Raw genomic sequence first — 20,089 nt, 5'->3', positions numbered from 1 at the left:
GACCCTGTCCCAAAATAAAAAGGAAAAGGACTGCGGGTGTGGCTCAGTAGTTAAGCGCCCTGGGTTCAATCCCTGGCCCACCCCCCCCCCCAAAAAAAAAGAAAAAGTTATGGGAGGCACACCTAAAACCCCAACCCCATGCAGTGTGACAACTAGACTAGGGATCCCTCCTTGCATCTCTTGGGAGGGATGACTGTCTAATCTTTAGAAGGTGACTGTCTTAATCCATTCTAGCTGCTATATCAAAACACCTTAGATTGGGTAGTTTCTAAGTGACAGGAAGGCATTGCTCACAGTTCTAGAGGTTGGGAAGTCAATGGTTAAGGTGCCAGCAGATTCAGTGTCTGGTGAAGATTCCTCTCTGCTTCATGGTCCCCGAAGTGGCCACCAAAGGTGGAAGGTGCTGAGAGAATGAGGAAAAGGCAGACTGGCCAGACTCAGTGCCACACACCTGTAACCCCAGGTGTGTGTCTGAAGTTCAAAGCACCTGGATAACTTGGTGAGACCCTGTCTCAAAATAAAATGTGGGGCTGGGGCTGGAGCTCAGTGGTTGAGCACTTGCCTAGCACTTGTGAGGCACTGGGTTCGATCTTTAGCACCATATTTAACAACAACAACAACAAAAATAGATGTTATGTCCATCTACAACTAAAAAGTGTTCTTTTTTTTTTTTTTTTTTAAAGAGAGTGTGAGAGAGAGAGGGAGAGAGAATTTTTAAAAATATTTACTTATTTATTTTTAGTTTTCGGCAGACACAACATCTTTGTTTGTATGTGGTGCTGAGGATCGAACCCAGGCCGCATGCATGCCAGGCGAGCGCGCTACCGCTTGAGCCACATCCCAGCCCCTAAAAAGTATTCTAAAAAAAAAATGTAAAAGGTGTTGGGGGTGCAGGGCTCAGTAGTAAGGTGTTTGCCTAGCATGTGTGAGGCCCTGGATTCAATCCCCAATATCATAAAAGGGAAAAAGAAAAAATTGTTTGGGGGTCTACCTTCAGTACCAGACCTGACATGGGAGATGAGTACAGGGATCCTCCTTGGACTGTACTAGCTGACCTGACCTGGCCTTTCCTGAAGAGAGAGAATTAGAAAAAAAGTGACCTGAACCCCTCTGAAGCCATGGCAGAATGCAACCCACCCTCACATCTTGAGCTGGCCTCTGCCAAACAGGCCCAGTGGAGGGGTATTGGGAACATTACAAAGCCAAAATGGTCCTTCCCTCCCCTGCTTCTGTGTCCACCCTGGGCCAGACCCTGTCATTGGAGGAGAACTAAGGAACATTTGCAGCCGGTGCTTGCAAAGACTGGTCTCTATGCAGGACCATGGCCCAGTGGTCCTTCTAGAGGGAGATGACTTCCAGCAACTAGGAATTTCACACAGGAATCTCATCCTCCTCCCTCATCTCTTGGGCCCCAGGAGGGTGACTTTACAAGTGGCTGAGTGGCATATCCAAACACAGGTCTTCACATGACCTGCAGATAGCTCATGGAGGCCAGAGGGGACATCCAGGCCTATCAGTGGATTAGTGGATTTGCCCAAGGGTGGGGCAACTGGAGGGCAAGTCACTTTGTTTCAGCTGGGGGGTGAGGGGGACACTTAATCCGGGCATCTTCCTGTGTTTCAGAACCAAGAACTCTTGAGAGCACCAGAATATTTGCCTGTCTGCATCCAGCTACATGTCAGGGCCTTAACTTAGGACTAGCCTCTAGTTCCATCACCTGTTCTATGTCCTCCCAGATTCCTTGCTCTGAAGATCCATCTCCCCCGAGACCAGTCTGGAGAAGTGTATCTGCTTCTCTGAGCCCATGTCCAGCACAGGCCTGCTGTGCCAGCACTTCAGTGCAAAAAGGATCAGTGCAGGAGGTGGGGGAAGGAGCAGTGGTGGTGGTGGGGGGGGGTGAGAACAGTAGAGTCCAGTATGGGGAGTCAGACAGGTAAATGACCTCCACCTCAGTTCAGGGCTGAGCTAGGATTTGCTCATCATTCTGGGTCATGCATTCTCTGCCCCTTCCCCAAAATAAAGCAACACAATCATAAGACAACCCTCTTAAATCTTAGTAATGGCAAAAACCCAAAGAACCCCACCAACAATAAAAGATAATGCTAACAAAGTGAAAAAGCAAGTTACAGTTTGGGAAAACATATTTTTAAGTTCCATGTCTGACAAAGGACTTGTTTGTAGGATATATAAAGAGCTGTTATTATAACTCAGAAAACTAATAACCCATTTTAAAAATGGACAAAATATATGAGCATATAGTCCATTAAAAATTATACAGATGTCTAATAAATACATAAAAAATCTTAATAATGGCATATTTTATTATGTTGTATCAGATTGAACCCAGGGGTGCTTAATCACTGAGCCACATCCCTTGCCCATTTTTTTTAAAAAAACTTTTTATTTTGAAACAGGGTGTCACTAAGTTGCTTAGGGCCTTGCCAAGTTGCTGAGGCTAGATTTGAACTTGCCATCCTCCTGACTCAGACTCCTGAGCTACTGGTGCAGGCGTGCACCACTGCACCAGGAAGTAGTGGCATTTTAATGGCAGTTGTAGGTGGCAGCAGCAGAATGAGAAGGGAGTCTGCCCCCTCCCCCAGAGCTGGGGTTCAGGTACTGAAGGGGCCCTCCTAGAGGGTCCAGCCGCCCTTCCATTGGACTAAGGCCACAAAGGTGCGGATTTCCATGGGCTGTAGGGTGATGGAGGATGGGTCCAGTGTGAATGGTGCAGGGTGGGGAGTGGGACCTGTGGAGGGGTGGGGAAGGAGTTGTAAGGGGCCCAGATGTCCTCTGTCTCACCCAGTATCCCCTCCCCTGGGCCTAGCCACCCCCAAGTTTGTCCCCAGGACCGTATGCCCTGACCCTTGAACCATTTTCCCCTGCTGGAATACCATCCTGAGGTCCTCGAATCCTTAAGCTGACCCTTCCAGACCTAGACACTGATGGAGACTCTCAAATCTTGTTCTCGGGACTAAACACCTCTAAACTTCAAGTCGCATTGCTAGTGTGTGGGACCCACTTGTGACCCTTAAGACCTAGCCTGCCTCTGGTGCTGTCCCAGGCCCTCAGGCTCTGTAGTAGGTCCTGGCCAACATTCCCACGTCTCATGCACCACCCCAGCTGCTGACCCCAGGCAGGACCCAAAGCAGGTCCTCACCATCCTTTAGTGTCCACTGGAGCCTCGAAGCACTGGCACGGGGCTGGTTGGCCGCCAGCGTGGTCTCCTGCACGTGGGTAATGGTGAAGCTGGAGAACAGATCCTGCGGGGAGTGGGTAGGACATGCTGAATGCTGGGCAAAGCCGAGTTCTGCCTCTGCCCCTCTCTCTTGCCTCTCTCCTTCCCACCTCTGCCTTCCTTACCCGCAAGTCCAAGGTCACAGGGGCGCTCAGGTTGCGGCCTGAATCCTCCCACACCGTGAACTGATGTTCAAAGCGCAGCAGCAGCTTGTTGAGGCCCCAGCGGGCCAGCGTGAGCAGGTGCACTGAGGGCGGCAGCTCTCGGCGCAGTCCGGAGAACTGCGGTAGCGGGGCGGGCTGAGTCTGGGAGGGAAGGGTCTCGGACCGAGAGGGGCGGGGCTCTGCCCGGCCAGGAAAACACACTAGGCTGTAGGGGGCGGGGTTTATCCAGAGGGGAGGGGCTCAACTAAAAGGAAACTGCAGGTTTGTGAAGGCTAAGAGCTGAGCCAAAGAGGGAATGGGGTGGGCCCAGGTTTTCGGGCAGGGGGGTGGCCATGAAGATCCAAGCCCAGAAGAGGCAGAAGTGATCAAGGCCAAGGCTGGACATCGTTGGGGAGCTGCGCAAGCCATGGAGACATGGGACTGGCTTAGAGGGACAGAGGCTGGGGGTTGTTGAGCAGGCGGGAAGGCGGGGCTCAAGGGAGTCCAGGTAGGATCAAGGTGAGGAGGCAGTGAAGGGGCGTGAGGTAGTTCTCTCCCGGGTAGGGGTGGCTGGGTACTGGGATGGGGGCGGGGCGGCAGGGGCTAAGCCTCCCCAGGGCTAATGGGGACCAGGCTTTGCCCAGGAAAACCTGTACCCTACTCCACTCCCCACAGGTTGTATTCCTGTCCTTTCTGCCCTTCCCGCCGCCCCTCACCTGCGTGCCGCCCCTCACCTGCATGCGTGGGGTGGCCTGGGGGTGGTAGAGGGCTCCGCCATCTGGGGCTAACACCACCTGCGGAGCTAGGACCTCTTTCTCCGCCAGCAGCCGGTGCCCAGCGGCCGCCTCACCCACCCTGTCCAGCAGCACGAGGTGGCGCCCTCGTGCCACCAGTCCGGACCCCTTCTCTGTCAGTGGCTCCAGTAACCCACGACCGTCATCTTTCACCAGCCTTCGGTGCACCTGGCGGGGAGAGTGGCCAGGAAAGGGTAAGGTCTAACAAGCATCTCTGGGCCAGAAATGGGGTAAAGGGCTCAGGAATTTCAAGACAAAAAAAAAAGGGGGGGGGGGGAATGGGTAACGATGGTCAGGGTCTGGTAAGGGGACCAGAATGATAGGGCAGCCTAAATAGGGCAGGTCAGGGTCTGGCGGGGGCGGGGGGGGGGGGGTGGAGGGGGGGGATGGGGTTGGTGGGGGGTGTTGGGGGGAGGGGAGGGCTCCTTAGGGACTGGAGGAAAAGTCGCACACATAAATAAGAGTTCTCCGGGCTGGGGCTGAGCGGTAGACCGCTCGCCCAGCACATTCGAGGCGCTGGGTGGATCCTCAGTACCACATAAAAATAAATAAAAAATAAAGGTATTGTGTCCAACTGCAACTAAAAAAAAAAAAAAATTTTTTTTTAAAGAAATAGAGTTCTCAGCTTAGTGGAGGACACAGCAGAGACCTGGGACAGAAAAGGCCATGGTGGTCCGGGGAGGAGCCTGGCTTGGATGGGGCTGGGACTCAACTCACCATGAGCTCCAGTGAGCCATTTCCCAAGCTGCTGCCCCCCTGGGAGCGGTCAGTGAGCACTGTCAGCTGCATATTCCTATCCTAGAGGGGGGGAGGGTGAGAATGAGGGGTCGTGCTGTGAACCAGCCCCCTCCCCCGCCTGCAGGTATATGGGAGACACTGGGAATGAGGGGTCCCACTCTGCAGGGTGGGGAGGGGTACCTTGATGTAAATCCGAGTGTTGACAGGATAGTAGTTTCCGGCCACAGGCTCCCTCAGGTCCAGTTCCCAGGTGGGCCGATAATCCCGCCTGGGGTGGGATGTGACTTGGTCAAGCTTGGAGTCTGGTTCCCCTGCTCCTCACTCCCCCTTCATCCCCTCCCTCCCACATGCAAATGACCCCCACTGCCCGTGGGCCCACACACACCTCAGCCCCCTTACTTTCTCTGCAGTATCTCCCGGCCATTGCTGTCTGTGTAGAAGAGCCCATTTGTCTTCAGCGGTGTGTCAAAGCGACTGATGACCTCCTTTCCCCAGCCTTCACTGTACCCAAAGGGATGACAAGGTTGGGGGCCTTGCCTAAATTCCACTTTGCTCTTGCTTCCCCACCAGGATCCCAGCCTGTGCCACTTACCCCACAGGTATTGGCCCCACTGTCCACTCCAGCTCCAGGTGACGCTGTCCCTGGTACAGGCGAACCACCTGGGAACACCAGGCTGAAAAATTCTGATGTAGCTCCTGCACCAAAGGTGTCTGTAGGCACATGGTGTGCAGGACAGACGTCAGCCCATACCAGGCAGAGGTGAGCCCTCAAACATCTGGCTGCCTGGGGCTGGGATTCCCACACACCTCTCTCCTGTCTAGGTGTAACACCCACACTTTCCCTCAGTCACTGCCACCTAATTCTGGAGTGTGGCATACATGCTTGTTGCCTACCATTACCCTGTCTTTCCTCCTTAGAACAGGATTCTAATTTGGCATATGGCTGTCTGAAATACAGACTGTCTTGTTGAGTCTTCTGTGAGACTGTCTGTAGCTACATGATCATGGTCTGCCCCGTGGAAAATGATCAAAGCTGTATGAACAATGTTCCTTGCCCCTTTCCCTTTCCCACTGCCTCAAATGCAGATGCCATGGCTAGATCTTGAGCAGCCATCTTAGATCTGAGGTGGAAGCTGAATACTAAGAATGTTAGAGCAACAAGACAGGCAGGTGACTCTGGAACCGTCCCACCTTCCCTAGATGGCCCAGCCAAACTTTCTGTTAGAAGGAAAGAACTTCTATCTTGTAGATACAGTTAATTGGAGTAGCTCTGTTGGAACAGTCCAACTTGTGTCCCAATACATGACCCAGGAATGCCAATGTTAACCTCAAGGGGAATTCATGTAAAATATGAACCTTGCCATTATCTTTCCCTAAGAAAAAACATCAGTGAAATGTCCTAGGAAACCACTGTTCTCAGCCAGACACAACCTCAGATGTCCACCCTAAGTGAGAGCACTATATAATGTGAATTCTCTTTTTTACTTTGAGACAGGGTCTTTCTAAATTGCTTAGGGCCTCGCTAAGTTGCTGGGGCTGGCTTTGAACTTTTCACCTTCCTGCCTCAGCCTCCCAAGTCCCTGGGATTATAGGTGTGCAGCACTGTGCCCAGCACAAGTGTGGATTCTCAAATATCCACTCCAGATATAAACATTTTTATTTTGTGGTGCTGGGGATCGAACCTAGGTCCTTGTACATGCAAAGCAAGCACTCTACCACTGAGCTACATTCCCAGCCCCAAGATATAAAATTATACCACAGACCTCGGTGACTCTTGCACCTGCCCTTAACTCTCCCTATTCACCTCCAGTTTCCAAAGCTAAGTATAATCCTGCCTCCCACAGTAGATGTGAACGTTTTGGGAGAGAATTGTAGAAGCAGCCATAAATATCAGCCCTACAGAAGCACCCTCAGGTCTTAGCCCCCTTCTAAAGGAGATGCAAATCCTCCCCCCACCCTCACCCTACACTTGGCACATCACCCTCTCAGGTTCCACACCCCCCCACCCCAATCCCCAGCTTCCCACTCCTTATTCATGACCTTCACCAGGCGGATCTGAGCATAGTGGCTCACAGGATATGGTTTCCGTCCTTCAGGTCTGAAGATGTAGGCCCCAGAGGTCTGCCAGCTTTCCAGATCACCTGAACTGGCACCATACCTGGGACCAAAGCAAGTGAGAGTCACATAAAGGGCCTCTGCTCTACACCCCCACTCAGCCCTGATGATCCTCTCTCACCAGAAGAAGGACTGGTTCACAGGTAACAGGAGATTCTTGTCCTTGTTCCTGATCTCTGTCAAGAACCCTGTGTCAGGGTTGAATGTGGCCCGAATGTACTAGGCAGTAAAGGGTGGACAGAGGGTGACCATCACTTCAGCAATGGCAGCTCCATCTTTCCCAGGGCTCAGGACAAAACCTGGAGTCATCTTGACTTCCACCCACTTTGCACTTGACCCTCTTGGCAAACCCTACTAGCTCTTCCCATCAATCTTGCTCTCAATCAAGCCGCTCCCCACTCCGAGGCCTCTCAGGACTAATGCAGCTGGCCTCTAGAGGTCCCCTTTCTTCTATGTTCATTCCCCATAATCTGTTCATGCTTGCATAGCTAGAGGTACCTGTGAAACCCTAAATCTAATAATAGCCCTCATCTGCTCCAGACAAGGGCCCATGTGTATATCTAACACAGAGCCACCATGCCAGGACCCATGAGACACTTAGGGGCCCACAGAAATGTTTCTATTTCTTTTAGGAGCAGAAGAAAATGTGGATAGAATAATAATAAATGTATCATAATGAGACTTGCCTAGATTGTATTTATCTTTTATAGCAACATCATCATAAAATAGGTTTCCCCCAAGTACTGAGGATTGTACCCAGGCTTTTGCACATGCTAGGCAACTACTGTACCACTGAGCCATATTCCAAGTCATTTATTTATTTGGTACCAGGGATTGAACCCAGGGGTGTTTAACTACTGAGCCACATCCCATCCTGTTTTTGCATTTTATTTGGAGACAGGGTCTCACTGTATTGCTTAGGGCCTTGCCAAATTGCTGAAGCTGGCTTTGAACTTGTGACCCTCCTGTCTCCCCTCCTGAGCTGCTAGGATTACAGACATGTGCCACGCCCAGCCCCAAGTCATTTTTGGTTTTTGTTTTGAGATAGGTTTTTGCTAAATTGCTCAGCCTGGACTTGAACTTTTGATCCTCTTGCCTCAGCCTTTTGAGCAAGTAGGATTACAGGAATCTGCACTCCTGACTGGCCACTCATGACAGTGTGTGTGTGTGTGTGTGTGTGTGGTGATGGGGATTGAACCCAAAACCTTGTGCATGCGAGGCAAGCACTCTACCAACTGAGCTAGCTCCCCAGCCCCTCATGACAGTCTTAAGGCACCCTTGTCCTGCCCATGGCCCCTTCAGAGTAAGAGCCAAACTCTTCCTCTCCATTCTTAAGGCCCTCACAATCTGAGGGCTTTGTGTCTGCTATGTTCTTCTGCCTGCCTGAATTCCTCTTCCCCCAGATAGCCACATGACTCCCTTCCTCAGGTGTTTACTTATTTTCAGTGCTGGGGACTGAAGCCAGAGTACGGTGAATGCTAGGCAAGAATTCTACCCCAAGCTACAACTCCAGCCTAGGTCTCAATTTAAATGTCACCTTCTTTGCCACCCCTCCTCTAAAATTGCAAGCCCCCATCGACCATCAGTTGTGATATACCTAACAAGTACCACCCACAATCCCACTGGATCCTCACAATAGCTCCATAAGAGGACACTGAGGCTCCGATGGATGTTACTCACTCAAGGACACAACCAGAAGTGGTGATGCTAAATAAAGGATGCTCACCCGGCAGCTCACCTTGACATTTCAATTTGTCACAGGGGCAGTGAAAGGAATTCAAACAGGGTCTCACCTCATTTTCAATTGCTAAGACACGGAACCGGGACCTGAACTTCCGGGAAATGGAATTTGGAAGAGGGATCAAGGGCTTCCGGTGAGAAATCTTGGTTACTGAGTAGATGCTGAAGCCCAGGGCAGGCACTGATGCAGAGAAAACCAGCTCTGGGTAGTGCTCCTGAGGCTCAGCACTGGGAACCACCACCACCTGGGTAAGGGAGGAGGGAGACTTAGTGAAGAGCTGTAAATACACCTAGAGAGCCAATCATAGGAGAGGCATCAAACGCAAGGAAAGGAAAGAGTTCTGGGATGGGGAGAAGAAATCTAGGTGTTGGGAGAGTAGGGTGTCATATTCCCCCAAAAAAGTTGCAGAGGTTGGGGTATGGCTCAGTGTTAGAGCTGTGCTTAACATGCATGCCATCCGGAGTCCATCCCCAGCATGGAGGTAGGGGGCATTGCAAAGATTCCTAAGGAGGAAAAAAGAATCCACCAGGAGGGTGAAGACTGTGGGGGTCTTGGAGAAATGAGGGAGGAAGTAGGGGAAGAGATCCCGAAGGTGGGGAGGAGAGTCTAGGTGAGAAATAAGCTCAAGGGAGAGAGCTTCTGGGATAAAAGGACTATCTGTGAACAGGAAGAAAATTTCCTGGGTGGATACTAGAAAGGGGAAGCCCTTATGGGAGGGAGTTGTTTCCAAGGGGTGGGGGACAATATTAAGGGACAGAGGGGGAAGATAAGCAGAAGAGGAAGAGAGGCTCATGGGGAGTGTCCATGAGAAGACAGCAAGGACCGAGGAGTTAATACCCATTAAATGAGCTCACACTATTGGGCACAGTCTGGCCACTGGGATCCTTCACGAGGAAACTGCTCTTGCTGACTGGCAGCCGCACCATATGATCCACCTTCCGCCCCAGGGGGTTATAAAGAATGACCTGGAACTAGGGGGAAAGGGTCAGAGAAGAAATGGATCACAGCAGGCTTTCTCCAAATTCATCTACCGGATGGGGCAGGGTCCCAGTGAGGCCATGCATGGTCTTTCAGGACGAGCCACTCCCTTGCGGTGCCATAGTCCCTGTCCTGCCCTAGCTTCATTGGACGCCAAGCAATCTCACCCAAGGACGGTCCTCCAACAGACAACAACAACAACAACAACAACAACAAAACTACGCAACCATATCTTAAGGAGCGCCTCAGCCCAACACCCGCCTTTTCTTCGCCCATCTGTGGGATTTCGCGTGCTAGGGTCCCACCCACGGGACCCGCTTCCCAGGCCTGCCCCTCCTGCCGGGGCTCACACTCGCTGACTTCTGGCTGAGCGGGCAGATGCTGATGTTGAGGTCGCGGCAGAACGTGAAGGTCTTCTTGGAGCCGCTGAGCCGCGCCAACGCATTGCTCAGGAGAATCTAAGAAAGGGCGCAAAGGACTCCGTCATCTCACCGGGATCTCCACCGGCCCCTGCCGCCTCCGTCCCTCGCGCCGAGGCCCCGCCTCCTCAAGATCTGACCAATGAACTCCTCTCGGCTCCACCCATTCTCCAAGGCCCCGCCCCACGCACCTCGCTGGGACCCCAGCCTTCTGACAGCTGACGCGCATAATCTTCGGCCACGAGTTGCCTAGCGGTGCCGGTGACTGCGTCGTGGTGCTGGAGCACCGCCATCGCCTCATCTGCGTACAGACGGTAAATGGGTGGGGTCTCCGCGGAATCCGGCCCCTCCCCCAAGGGGACGCGAAAGGTCGGGTCAGGGCAGGTTTAGGAGGTAGCCTGAGGTGGTTTCTAACTGAAGCCGCGAGCCCCTCCCCTCGTCTGCCGACACCTACTCAGAGGCGCACAGTCTCCCGAGCCATAGGGTCCTTGGCTGGCCGCAGGACCCGCCAGCGCCTCCAGCTGGTTGCACACCTGGGGAGAAAGGGGTGTGTTGGGGCCCTGGGCCTCCCTGAGTTTTGCCCCATCGAGCCCAGCACCCATTCACCTGCAGGAATTTGTAACTGAGGCGCTCGAAGCGTTTGAGCGCCGGCCTGCTGGTATAAAAGCCAGTCCAGAACATGTGCGGGCCGTCAGCATAAGGGAAGAAGTCGTCCTTTTTCACCGACCTGGGGCGGAAGAGCAATTGAGTCAGCGTCAAAACCCACGGAACATGCCAACAACCCGGCCTCGCCCCGCAAGCTCCCCAGTCCCACTAAATACCAGGTGAGGTTGGCCTTGTGCAGCTCCCAGAGGTAACAAGCAGGGGTGGAGTAGAGAACATGGATCCCGCTCCCGTTTGCCTGCTGCTGGGGAAGGCGTGTGTGAGCCCTTGGAAGTCCGCATCTTCCAGGGGCCCACAGGTGTGCACATTCATGCATCCAGTAGATTTTGGCCTCTGAATACACGTTGTGAGTACAAACCACCAATGGTCAAGTACGAAAACAAATTTGGGTTGAGGGGCTGGGGATATAGCTCAGTTAGTAGAGTGCTTGCTTCACTTGCACAAGGTCCTAGGTTCAATCCTCAGCTCCACGAGAAAAAAGAAAGTTGGGTTGAGGCCTAATGTTAACCTTTCCTGAGTTTCAGGAATCTTGACAAGAATAAACCTGAAATCTTACTAAACTTCCCCACCTCAGCTTCCCAAGCAGCTGGGGCAACAGGTGTGTCATGCCACCTCTGCCAATTGAGGAAAAGGATGGTTGTTCTGCTCATGCTGTGTTCCCAGTATTCACAGTAGGTGCTCAGTCAGCATTTGAGTGAATGAAGGGACTTACATGGAAATGCATTCCTTTAATCGTGCACACATACACATACAGGCCTCTCCTGGTTTCCTCTAGGAACTGGTTCCAGGACTCTCCCCCTGGATACCAATTCCTTGGATGCTAAAGACCTTTATATAAAATTGTATAGTACTTGCATATAAACTATGTACATCCTCACCTATACTTTAAATCCCCTCTAGATGATTTGTAATGCATGATACAATGTAAATGCTCTGTTGTGTATAGTTGTTATACTGTATTGTTTGGGGGAACTGAAAAGAAAATGTACATGTTCAGTACAGATGCAAGTTTTTCCCCAAATATTAAAGTAGTTAAACCTATGGACATGGAACCATGAACTGCATGTGCTTACATGTAGAATGTAGACACACCTATGCATACTGTTTTTTTTTTTTTTTTTTGTACCAGGAATGAAACCCAGGGGTGTTTAATGACTGAGCCACATTCCCAGCACTTTTTATTTTTTGAGAGAGGTTCTTGCTAAATCGTTTAGGGTCTCACTAAGTTGCTGAGGCTGGCTTTGAATCTGCCATCCTCCTGCTTCAGCCTGCAAAGCAGCTGGGATTACAGGTGTGTGCCACTGCACCTGGCACATATACTATTTTTCACTCAGCAAATAACCACCCAGTTCTTCAATATGCTCAGAACTGCAGGCTGAATCTAAAATCAGAGAAGCCAGACTCCACCATTACGGAATTCACGGCAAGTAAAGGAGAAAGATGTTGAATGGAGATGGCTACTTGGCTACGATCCACCTGGATGTGGAATCACAGGTGTTAATGGGAGCTGCTTTAAGCACAAAGAGGAAAGGCTGTAACTGAAGTGTGGCGAGGGCTTTTTGGATATTTCAGCTGTGTCTTAAAGGAGGAACAGAAGGTTTTCAGTTAGAAAGATAATAATAAACAGCTAGGGATGCAGTGTAGCTCAATAGTAGAGCTTGCCTAGCATGCTGGAAGCCCTGGTCCCATCTCTAGCACTCTGAATCATCAGCATCCACTAAGATGCTTTGTGTGCCAGGCACTGATATACTGATTCGTGCAAATGAATTCATTAAACTCTCTTTAGCACCCTGATGAAGTGGGGGCCACCTAGGTCCATTTCATAGGACATAATGAGAAAACCAGGGTACTGATTATTTAAGTATATTTCTCAAAGTTACAGAACAGCAAATGGCAAAGCCAGGTTTGAACCCAGGAACTTCATATCCAGAGTTTGTAAAGTGAAGTCAGCAGAGGAGCAGTCAGTGGTAAAAGAGCATGACCTCATGGCAGGCCAGGGACATGGTATTTGCAGGAGGAAGTGGTCAAGGTAGTGTAGGCTCTGTGGGAACCAGGAGCATGGGGAGGGCTGATATATGTCTTCTGGAAGACCCTCAATGGTTCCTGAGAGCTGTTTTGGTGAAACAATAGTGCAGGGGTGACTAGGAGATAACAATGCAGTGACTGCCCAAGTGGTGAGAACAGGATTGATGGGAAGGGGCTTCTCAGAAGAAAGGAGACAAATTTATCTGCTGATGGGAAAGAATGATTGCTTGTGCACACAGCACTGGCCACTTACAGGGACACATCAATATATCTGTGTTGGCCAGAATAATGACAACCCAAAGATGTCTACATCCTGATCCCAGTACCTGTGACTATCATGGGTGATTTAGTAAAAGGGGAATAAGGAATGGAATTAAGGGTGTTAACCAGATGACCTTAACATAGATTATCCTGGATTAGCTGGGAGGCCCAACATAATCACAAGGATCTTTAAGACTGGAAGAGGAAGGGGATAGCTTAGTGGTAGAGCTCTTGCTTAGCACGTGTGAGGCACTGGGTTCAATCCTCAGGACCACATAAAAATAAATAAAGGCATTCTGTCCATCTACAGTGTCTAAATAAAAATATAATAAATATATAAAAATAAATATAATAAAAATACGTAAATATGTATTTACAAATTATATATAAATATATTTTTTAAAGGAAGATGGAAGCCAGGCATGGTGGCACCCCAGCGGTTCAGGAGGCTGAGACAGGAGGATTGGGAGTTCAAAGTCAGCCTCACCAACTTACCAAGGCCCTCAGTGAGACCCTGTGTCTAAAATTAAAAAAAAAAAGCGGGGGGGCGGGTGTGTTCTGGGGATGTGGCTCAGTGGTTACGTGCCCCTGGGTTCAATCCCTGGTTGAAAAAAAAAAAAAAAAGGAAGGAAGGAGGGAACCTGGAAGAGGGATGCAGAAGAGGTGACACTGAGAGAGACGTGGTGTGGAGCAGAGCGGAGGCAAGCCGTGTGGCTTTGGAGGAGGAGGCAGCAGCATGAGCAAGAAATAGAGGAAGCCTCTAGAAGGAGCAACACCTTTCTCCTAAACTCTGCCAAGACCTCGATTCTTGGGGCTGCTGCCAGACTCTGGCCCAAGGACTGCATGACCATGTATGTTTGGAGCAGCTCAGCTTGTGGTAATTTCTTTCAGTAGCAACTGAAAAATAAGAACACTCTATAAACATGAGCTAAGCCAAAGGGATACAAGCACGCACGTAGCTACAGTTTGGATCTGCAATGCCCCCCAAGCACATGTGTTCAGGGCCTGGTTTCCAGCGTGGTGCTCTGGGAGATGATGAAAACTTGAAGAGGTGGAAACCTATGGGAGGTCTTGAGGTGACTGGGGTATGCCCTCGAAGGGATCAGTGGGACCCTAGCTCCTTCTTCTTACTCTGTCTCACTCCCTGGCCATGAGGTGAGTAGCTTCACTCTGTCACTTGCTCCTGCATGATGTGCTGCCTGACCACAGGCCCAAAAGCAACCGGGCCAACTGAGTGTGGACTGCAACCTCCAAAATTACAGCAAAATAGCCCTTCTCCCTCTCTCACAGGGACTGAGCCCAGGGCCTCATACACATTAGACAAGCATATCCCCAGCCCCAGCCCTTTTTATTTCATTTTGAGACAGGGTCTCACTAAGTTGCCAGACTGACCTTGAACTTGTGATCCTTCTGACCCAGCCTCCAGAGTAACTTGGATTACAGGTGTGTCCCACCATGCCTGGCTAATCCTTTTCTTCTTATAATTGGATTATTTCAGGCACTTGTTATAGTGATAGCAGATTAATACATGCCTGTCCACAGCTGCCACAGGGTGGCCACACTGACCTGAGCATTGACCAGCTGGATGAGCTTGTCAAGGTTCTTGAACCACAGGTTGGCGTTCTCATACTGGAAGTCTGAGCCCATGGTCATCATGGTATGGTTGGTGCGGTACTGCTGGCCCTGCAGGAAAGAGGGGAGTCCTCAGGCCAGGATGTCCTAGAAATCCCTGTGGCTAGCCGTGCCTTGGTATATATGCAGCCAAGAATATACGTGGTATAGCTGGGCAGGGTGGCGCACTCCTGTAATCCTAGCAGCTTAGGAGGCTGAGGCAGGAGGATTGCTAGTTCAAAGCCAGCCTCACACACTTAGCAAGGCCCTAAGCAACTCAGCAAGACCCTTTCTCTAAATAAAATAGAGAAAAGGGCTGGGGATGTGCCTCAGTGGTAAAGCACCATTGGGTTCAATCCCTGGTACCCCCCCAAAAAAAATGTGGTACATGGAACATAGGGACAGATATAAAGAGACACTGATTGTCTAACAGTTTTCTTGGGCCCACTACACAGACAAGGGCCCACAGCACTGTGATGCTATCTCTTGCGTGCTTCTAATGAAGGCTGAACATAAATCTGAGAGGAAGGACGCGGTGATGGTGAATGGAATAACAACATTCAGTGCATCTTCTCCTTTTACCCATGGGTATCCCCCTGAGCCAGGGAAAAGGCTCAGTGCATGGTACATACTGGTCATGCAGGTTCTGGACCTCTGGATTACCTGGCTAGTGGCCAGCTTCAGGAAGTAATCGACCAGGCTCTTGGCATTGTATTCAGGGCTGCGGGGATCCTCTACCACAGGACTGTCGGTACACAACATATCCCAGCATAGTTTTTCCGGTGGGTTGTAATTGTTGGGGAGTACACCTGTAGGCCACACCAGGCTCAGAGGGTGCCCAGTGCCCCAGAACTGCCCTGGGGTCCAAGCCTGCCATGTGCCACCCAGAATGGGCTTCAGGATTTGCAAGGCCCATTGCAAAAGGAAAATACAGACAGCTTGTTTCCAAATGGTTAGGGATTTTAAGACTGTCCATCACTGAATCAGGCCCAGGGCCCTTCTGAGCAGGGCCCTGCCCCCACTTCCCCTCCTCACCAGTGAAGAGGTCAGCAGTGGGAGGCTTCAGGCTGGTGCTGCCCCTCCACATCTGCTCCATCTCCCTTCTTTCAGCCCGGATCTGTTTATCTTCATAATCAATGCGCCCCAAGAAGAAGCCATCGAAGCCCATCTGGAGGTGGAGCAGAGGAGACGGTGTGAATAAGCAGGCAGAGGCCTCTCACCCACAAGCGCTGCTCGGCTGGGGAAGGACTGGTCAGGACATAAGTACAAAGGAAGAGGAACAGAAACTAAGGAGGCCTCCAGTTTATCTCCAAGCTTGGGAAGGGTCAGAATACACCACAGGCTTCCCCACCTGAGCACACACCCACTATAGGAATGAAGCCATCCAGACCTTGGGATGGTACCAGAAGATCTCAGAAATGACTAGCTCCCAAATTAACAAGTGAATTACAGTTCCACCAGAAAAGACAGAAATGCAGCCTTTGAATCACCTCTTTAAGACCCCTAGTCCACTGGGTGCGGTGGCACATGCCTGTAATCCCAGTATTTGGGAGGCTCAGAAAGGAGGATTGCGAGTTCAAAGCCAGCCTCAGCAATGGCAAGGCGCTAAGTAACTCAGTGAAACCCTGTCTCTAAATAAAATACAAAATAGGGCTGGGGGTGTGGCTCAATGGTTGAGTGCCCCTGAGTTCAATCCCCAGTGCCCCCCACCAAAAAAAGCCCCTAGTTCCTGCTGTTGGGTGGAATCACAGCCTCTGGGATAGGAGTCCCCAGTGTTTCTCCTTCGCTATTGAAGCAATAAAACGGCTGTGGCTCAGTGGTAGAGCGCTTGCCTAGCATGTGTGAGGCACTGGGTCTGATCCCTGGCACCACATAAAAAAATAAATTAAATAAAGTTATTGTGAGGCTGGCGTTGTGGCTCAGTGGTAGAGTGCTTGCCTAGTACGTGCAAGGCCCTGGATTCGATCCTCAGCACCACATAAAAATAAATAAATAAAATAAAGGTATTGTGTCAATTACAACTAAAAAGAATACTTATTAAAAAATTTTTTAGGGCTGGGAATATGGCTCAAGTGGTAGCGCGCTCGCCTAGCGTGCGTGAGGCACTAGGTTTGAGTCTAAGCACCACATAAATGTGTCCACCTAAAACTAAAGAAATAAATATTTTTTAAAAATTATTTTAAAAAGGTATCGTGACAACCTACAACTATATAAAATACGATATATTGCAATAAAACTTCTTTTTTTTTCAAATATTTATTTTTTAGTTGTAGGTGGACACAATATCTTTATTTTGTTTTTATGTGGTGCTGAGAATCGAACCTAGTGCCTCACGCATGCTAGGCGAGCACACTACCACTTGAGCCACATCCCCAGCTCTGTTTTTCCTTTTTCTAAAAAAAAAAAAAAAAAAAACAGGCAGAAGGGAGGGGACAGGTCTAAGCCAGACTCACTTCCCCCTCCCCAGTTCTGTCAAAGCCAAAAGGAGGCCTTCCTCTTCCTGCAGCCTGAGGATGGATGGTCAGCACACAGGTAATGAAACTGAACTTAAAGCAAGGCCAGAACCGTAAAGGGACACCAGATTCCAGTTCACCCAGGATGGGCTTAGGGCTATAACTCAGTGGTAGAGCACTTGTCTAGCATGTGTGAGGTCCTGGGTTCAATCCCCAGCACCAAAAAGAGAAAAAAAAAAGTATCAAGTTCACCCAAGGGGCGGGAGTAAGGGAGGTCCCAGCAGGCAAGGTCTGGTTCACTTGAGATCACAAGGAAAGAGTGGGGCTTCAGTCACTTCCAGAGGACATGATGCCTGTGGAGAGGGGTCCAAGAGAGGTCTGTACAGCACCTGGGCAAACAAGGAGGCCTGTTCCCGAGAGTGGCCAAAGGGGTCGATGTGCCAGGCCACATGGGGACGCCCGTCATTGCCGAAAGTATCTTTTAGAAAGCGAAGCCCAAGTGTCATCTGGTCCACGATGGCCCCGTAGTATGTGGTGGCCTCATCGTTCATCACCCAGCCACCGTTGACAAACTCCAGGCGCCCTGTGCAAAGAGAGTCAAGACTGGAGCTGTTAGGTGTAGGGCTGGGTGGGTGATCCTGGAATTGGAAGACCTGCCTGCACACTCCAGCCTCAAAGGAAAAGAAGGGGCACTTCCTGGCCAGTGAGCCAGATTTGGTAAAGAGGGCCCTTGCATGCCAGGCTTCCCTCCCCCACCCAGCCCTAGCCCCCTTTAAAAAAATTTTTGGAGGGTACTGGAGATTGAACTCAGAGGTACTTTACCACTGAGCCACATCCCTAGTCCTTTTTATTAATTTTAAGACGGGATCTCACTAAGTATCTGAGGTTGGCCTCCAACTTACCATCCTTCTGCCTCAGCCTCCCAAGTGGCTGGGATTACAGATGTGTACTACCCCCACCTGACATGGCAGGCTTTTCAGAGCCATTGGAGGTGGGGCCTTGCAGGATGCCCAGGAATTCTCCAATTAGGCTGGCATGGTAGCATCCCATGTTCCCAGCTACTCCAGAGGCTAAGGCAGGAGGGTCAAAAGTTGCAAGCCAGCCTGGGCAACTCAAGGAGACCCTACCTTAAGATTTAAAAAAAGGGCTGGGGATATAGCTCAGTAGTAGAATGCTCCAGTACGACCAAAAGAAAAAGAGTTCTCCAAGTTAAGGGATTCGAGACCACATGACCCACAGCTCGCACCAAGCATGATAAAATCTCAGAAACCAGGTTTTCAAAAACAAATTGGGCTAAGCTTCCTCTTTTCACTTCCCTAGGGTAGGCTTACCCTGACGCACCAGATTCCTCACGACTTCCTGTGTTGCATTTGTCTGTTGGTGCCACCAACGAGAGAAGAAAGCAATTTCCACATAGATGAAGCGACGGTTGGGATCCGCCTGGAGAGCGGATATCACCGAGTCTAGGATGTACTGCACACCCGCGTGCTGGATGTCATTGTGGACTGTGGATACACAGGCCAAGGAGGGCCAGCAGAGTCAGAGGGACATTCCTTGACACAGGAGCCAAGGCTATGAATTGTCCCACCGCAAAGTCCAGGTATCAGAGGGAATTAAAGGAGCCATGGGAGTCACAGGGGCCAAACCCCAATCTCTACTTACTGCCATAGAAATACTGGTCCACGGTCTTGAGCCAGCCCACGTCGTCATGTGTGTGGGCCACCAGGTGTACATTGAGCTTGTTTGGCTTCACTCTCGGGCATGTCTGCGCAGGGACCCCAAACACACACACACACACACACACACACACACACACACAGCCTGTCAATAACTCCCGGGTTAAGTGGTAGGCTGGGAAGTAGGGAAGGGGGATGTGGGAAGCACAAGATAAATCCTGATCTCAGAGTGGCTCAGAGAGGTAGAGAGGCTGTTACCTTATCCTGACTATGCAGGAGGCCTGGTCCTCCAGGGTAGAACACAGAGTTGCTCACAGATACAACTCCCACCCTTTGCACAACCCTACAAGGCAGCCCTCATTCACACCCCGAGGAAATATTCACAGTAGTAGCTATGTTTGCGCCACTGTGGGAAGTGGAGCAATAAATATCACACCTGGTTTTCAGGCGAGGGCACTGAAGCATATAATGGGAAGGGGACTTGCCTAAGGAGGCAGCCAGGAAGTGGGCAGTCCAGACTGGAACTCCAGACAGGCTAACTCCAGAGTCTCACTGTCAGCCAGCTGCTTCCCACCCGCTCGCTGCCCCTCCACAGTTAAGTGCACGCACAACTCGAGCAAGCGAGGGCGGGCGTGCAGTCCGATGCAGCCCCGTTCTCAGACGCGTGCAGACAGCCTCTCGGGCCACAGTGTTGTATCAACAGCTATTCACTAGGCACCTACAGATCAAAGTAACCTACATCTCGGGACAGTACTCGGGGCTTCTCTGGCTACTGTACATTTCCGCTGAGAGCCCGGCTCACCTCGTATCCGGCGGCTCTAGCGCCCGGAGCCGCCAGCAGCAGCAAAAAGAGAAAGACAGGCAGGAGTGGCGCACGCAGAGCGCGGGAGTTCATCCAGGGGGAGGGCTCGGCGGCGTCCTGGCAGCCGCCAGCGCAGACCCACGAAGCCGGCGCGCGGCGACCCATAGCTCTGCCACCGCCGCGGTCTCCTGGGGGCTTCCCGGAAGCCGCCAACACAAGAAGAGCTCTCCGCCCCTAGAACCGGCCTGGCCAATCGGCGCGGACTCGTCTAGGGCGGGGCCTTCCCTGTCACAGGATTGATCTTGCAGCCCTAGGAACATCTGGAATTGCCAAGATCAAGGGAAAGCGCAGGTTGTGTCCCATCCTCTGGGCGCTGTTTTGGCCGGAGGCGCCTTTAACATCTCGCCTTGGGGATCTGGAACGCCTGAGTCCCCG

At 51.0% G+C, this 20,089-nt stretch overlaps 1 protein-coding gene across 1 annotated transcript; it reads right to left on the bottom strand.

Moving 5' to 3' along the window:
- Positions 1-2,301: 2,301 nt before the first annotated feature.
- On the bottom strand, positions 2,302-19,855 carry Man2b1 (mannosidase alpha class 2B member 1). Its single transcript, XM_027955396.3, has 24 exons — positions 19,655-19,855; positions 18,839-18,941; positions 18,508-18,681; positions 17,566-17,759; positions 15,759-15,891; positions 15,387-15,532; positions 14,679-14,795; positions 10,985-11,067; positions 10,770-10,890; positions 10,618-10,696; positions 10,355-10,464; positions 10,095-10,202; positions 9,621-9,737; positions 8,819-9,010; positions 7,147-7,244; positions 6,951-7,068; positions 5,503-5,621; positions 5,310-5,411; positions 5,091-5,178; positions 4,890-4,970; positions 4,113-4,340; positions 3,361-3,516; positions 3,158-3,260; positions 2,302-2,746 (listed from the first exon to the last, which is right to left on the bottom strand). The coding sequence occupies exons 1-24, from the start codon at positions 19,817-19,819 to the stop codon at positions 2,631-2,633; spliced, it is 3,051 nt and encodes a 1,016-aa protein (XP_027811197.2). The 5' UTR covers positions 19,820-19,855; the 3' UTR covers positions 2,302-2,630.
- Between the last annotated feature and the right edge of the window lie 234 nt (positions 19,856-20,089).

The sequence above is a fragment of the Marmota flaviventris genome, chromosome 1 (assembly GCF_047511675.1).
Source record: "Marmota flaviventris isolate mMarFla1 chromosome 1, mMarFla1.hap1, whole genome shotgun sequence".
NCBI lineage: Eukaryota > Metazoa > Chordata > Mammalia > Rodentia > Sciuridae > Marmota > Marmota flaviventris.
This window is presented reverse-complemented; position numbering and strand designations above follow the sequence as displayed.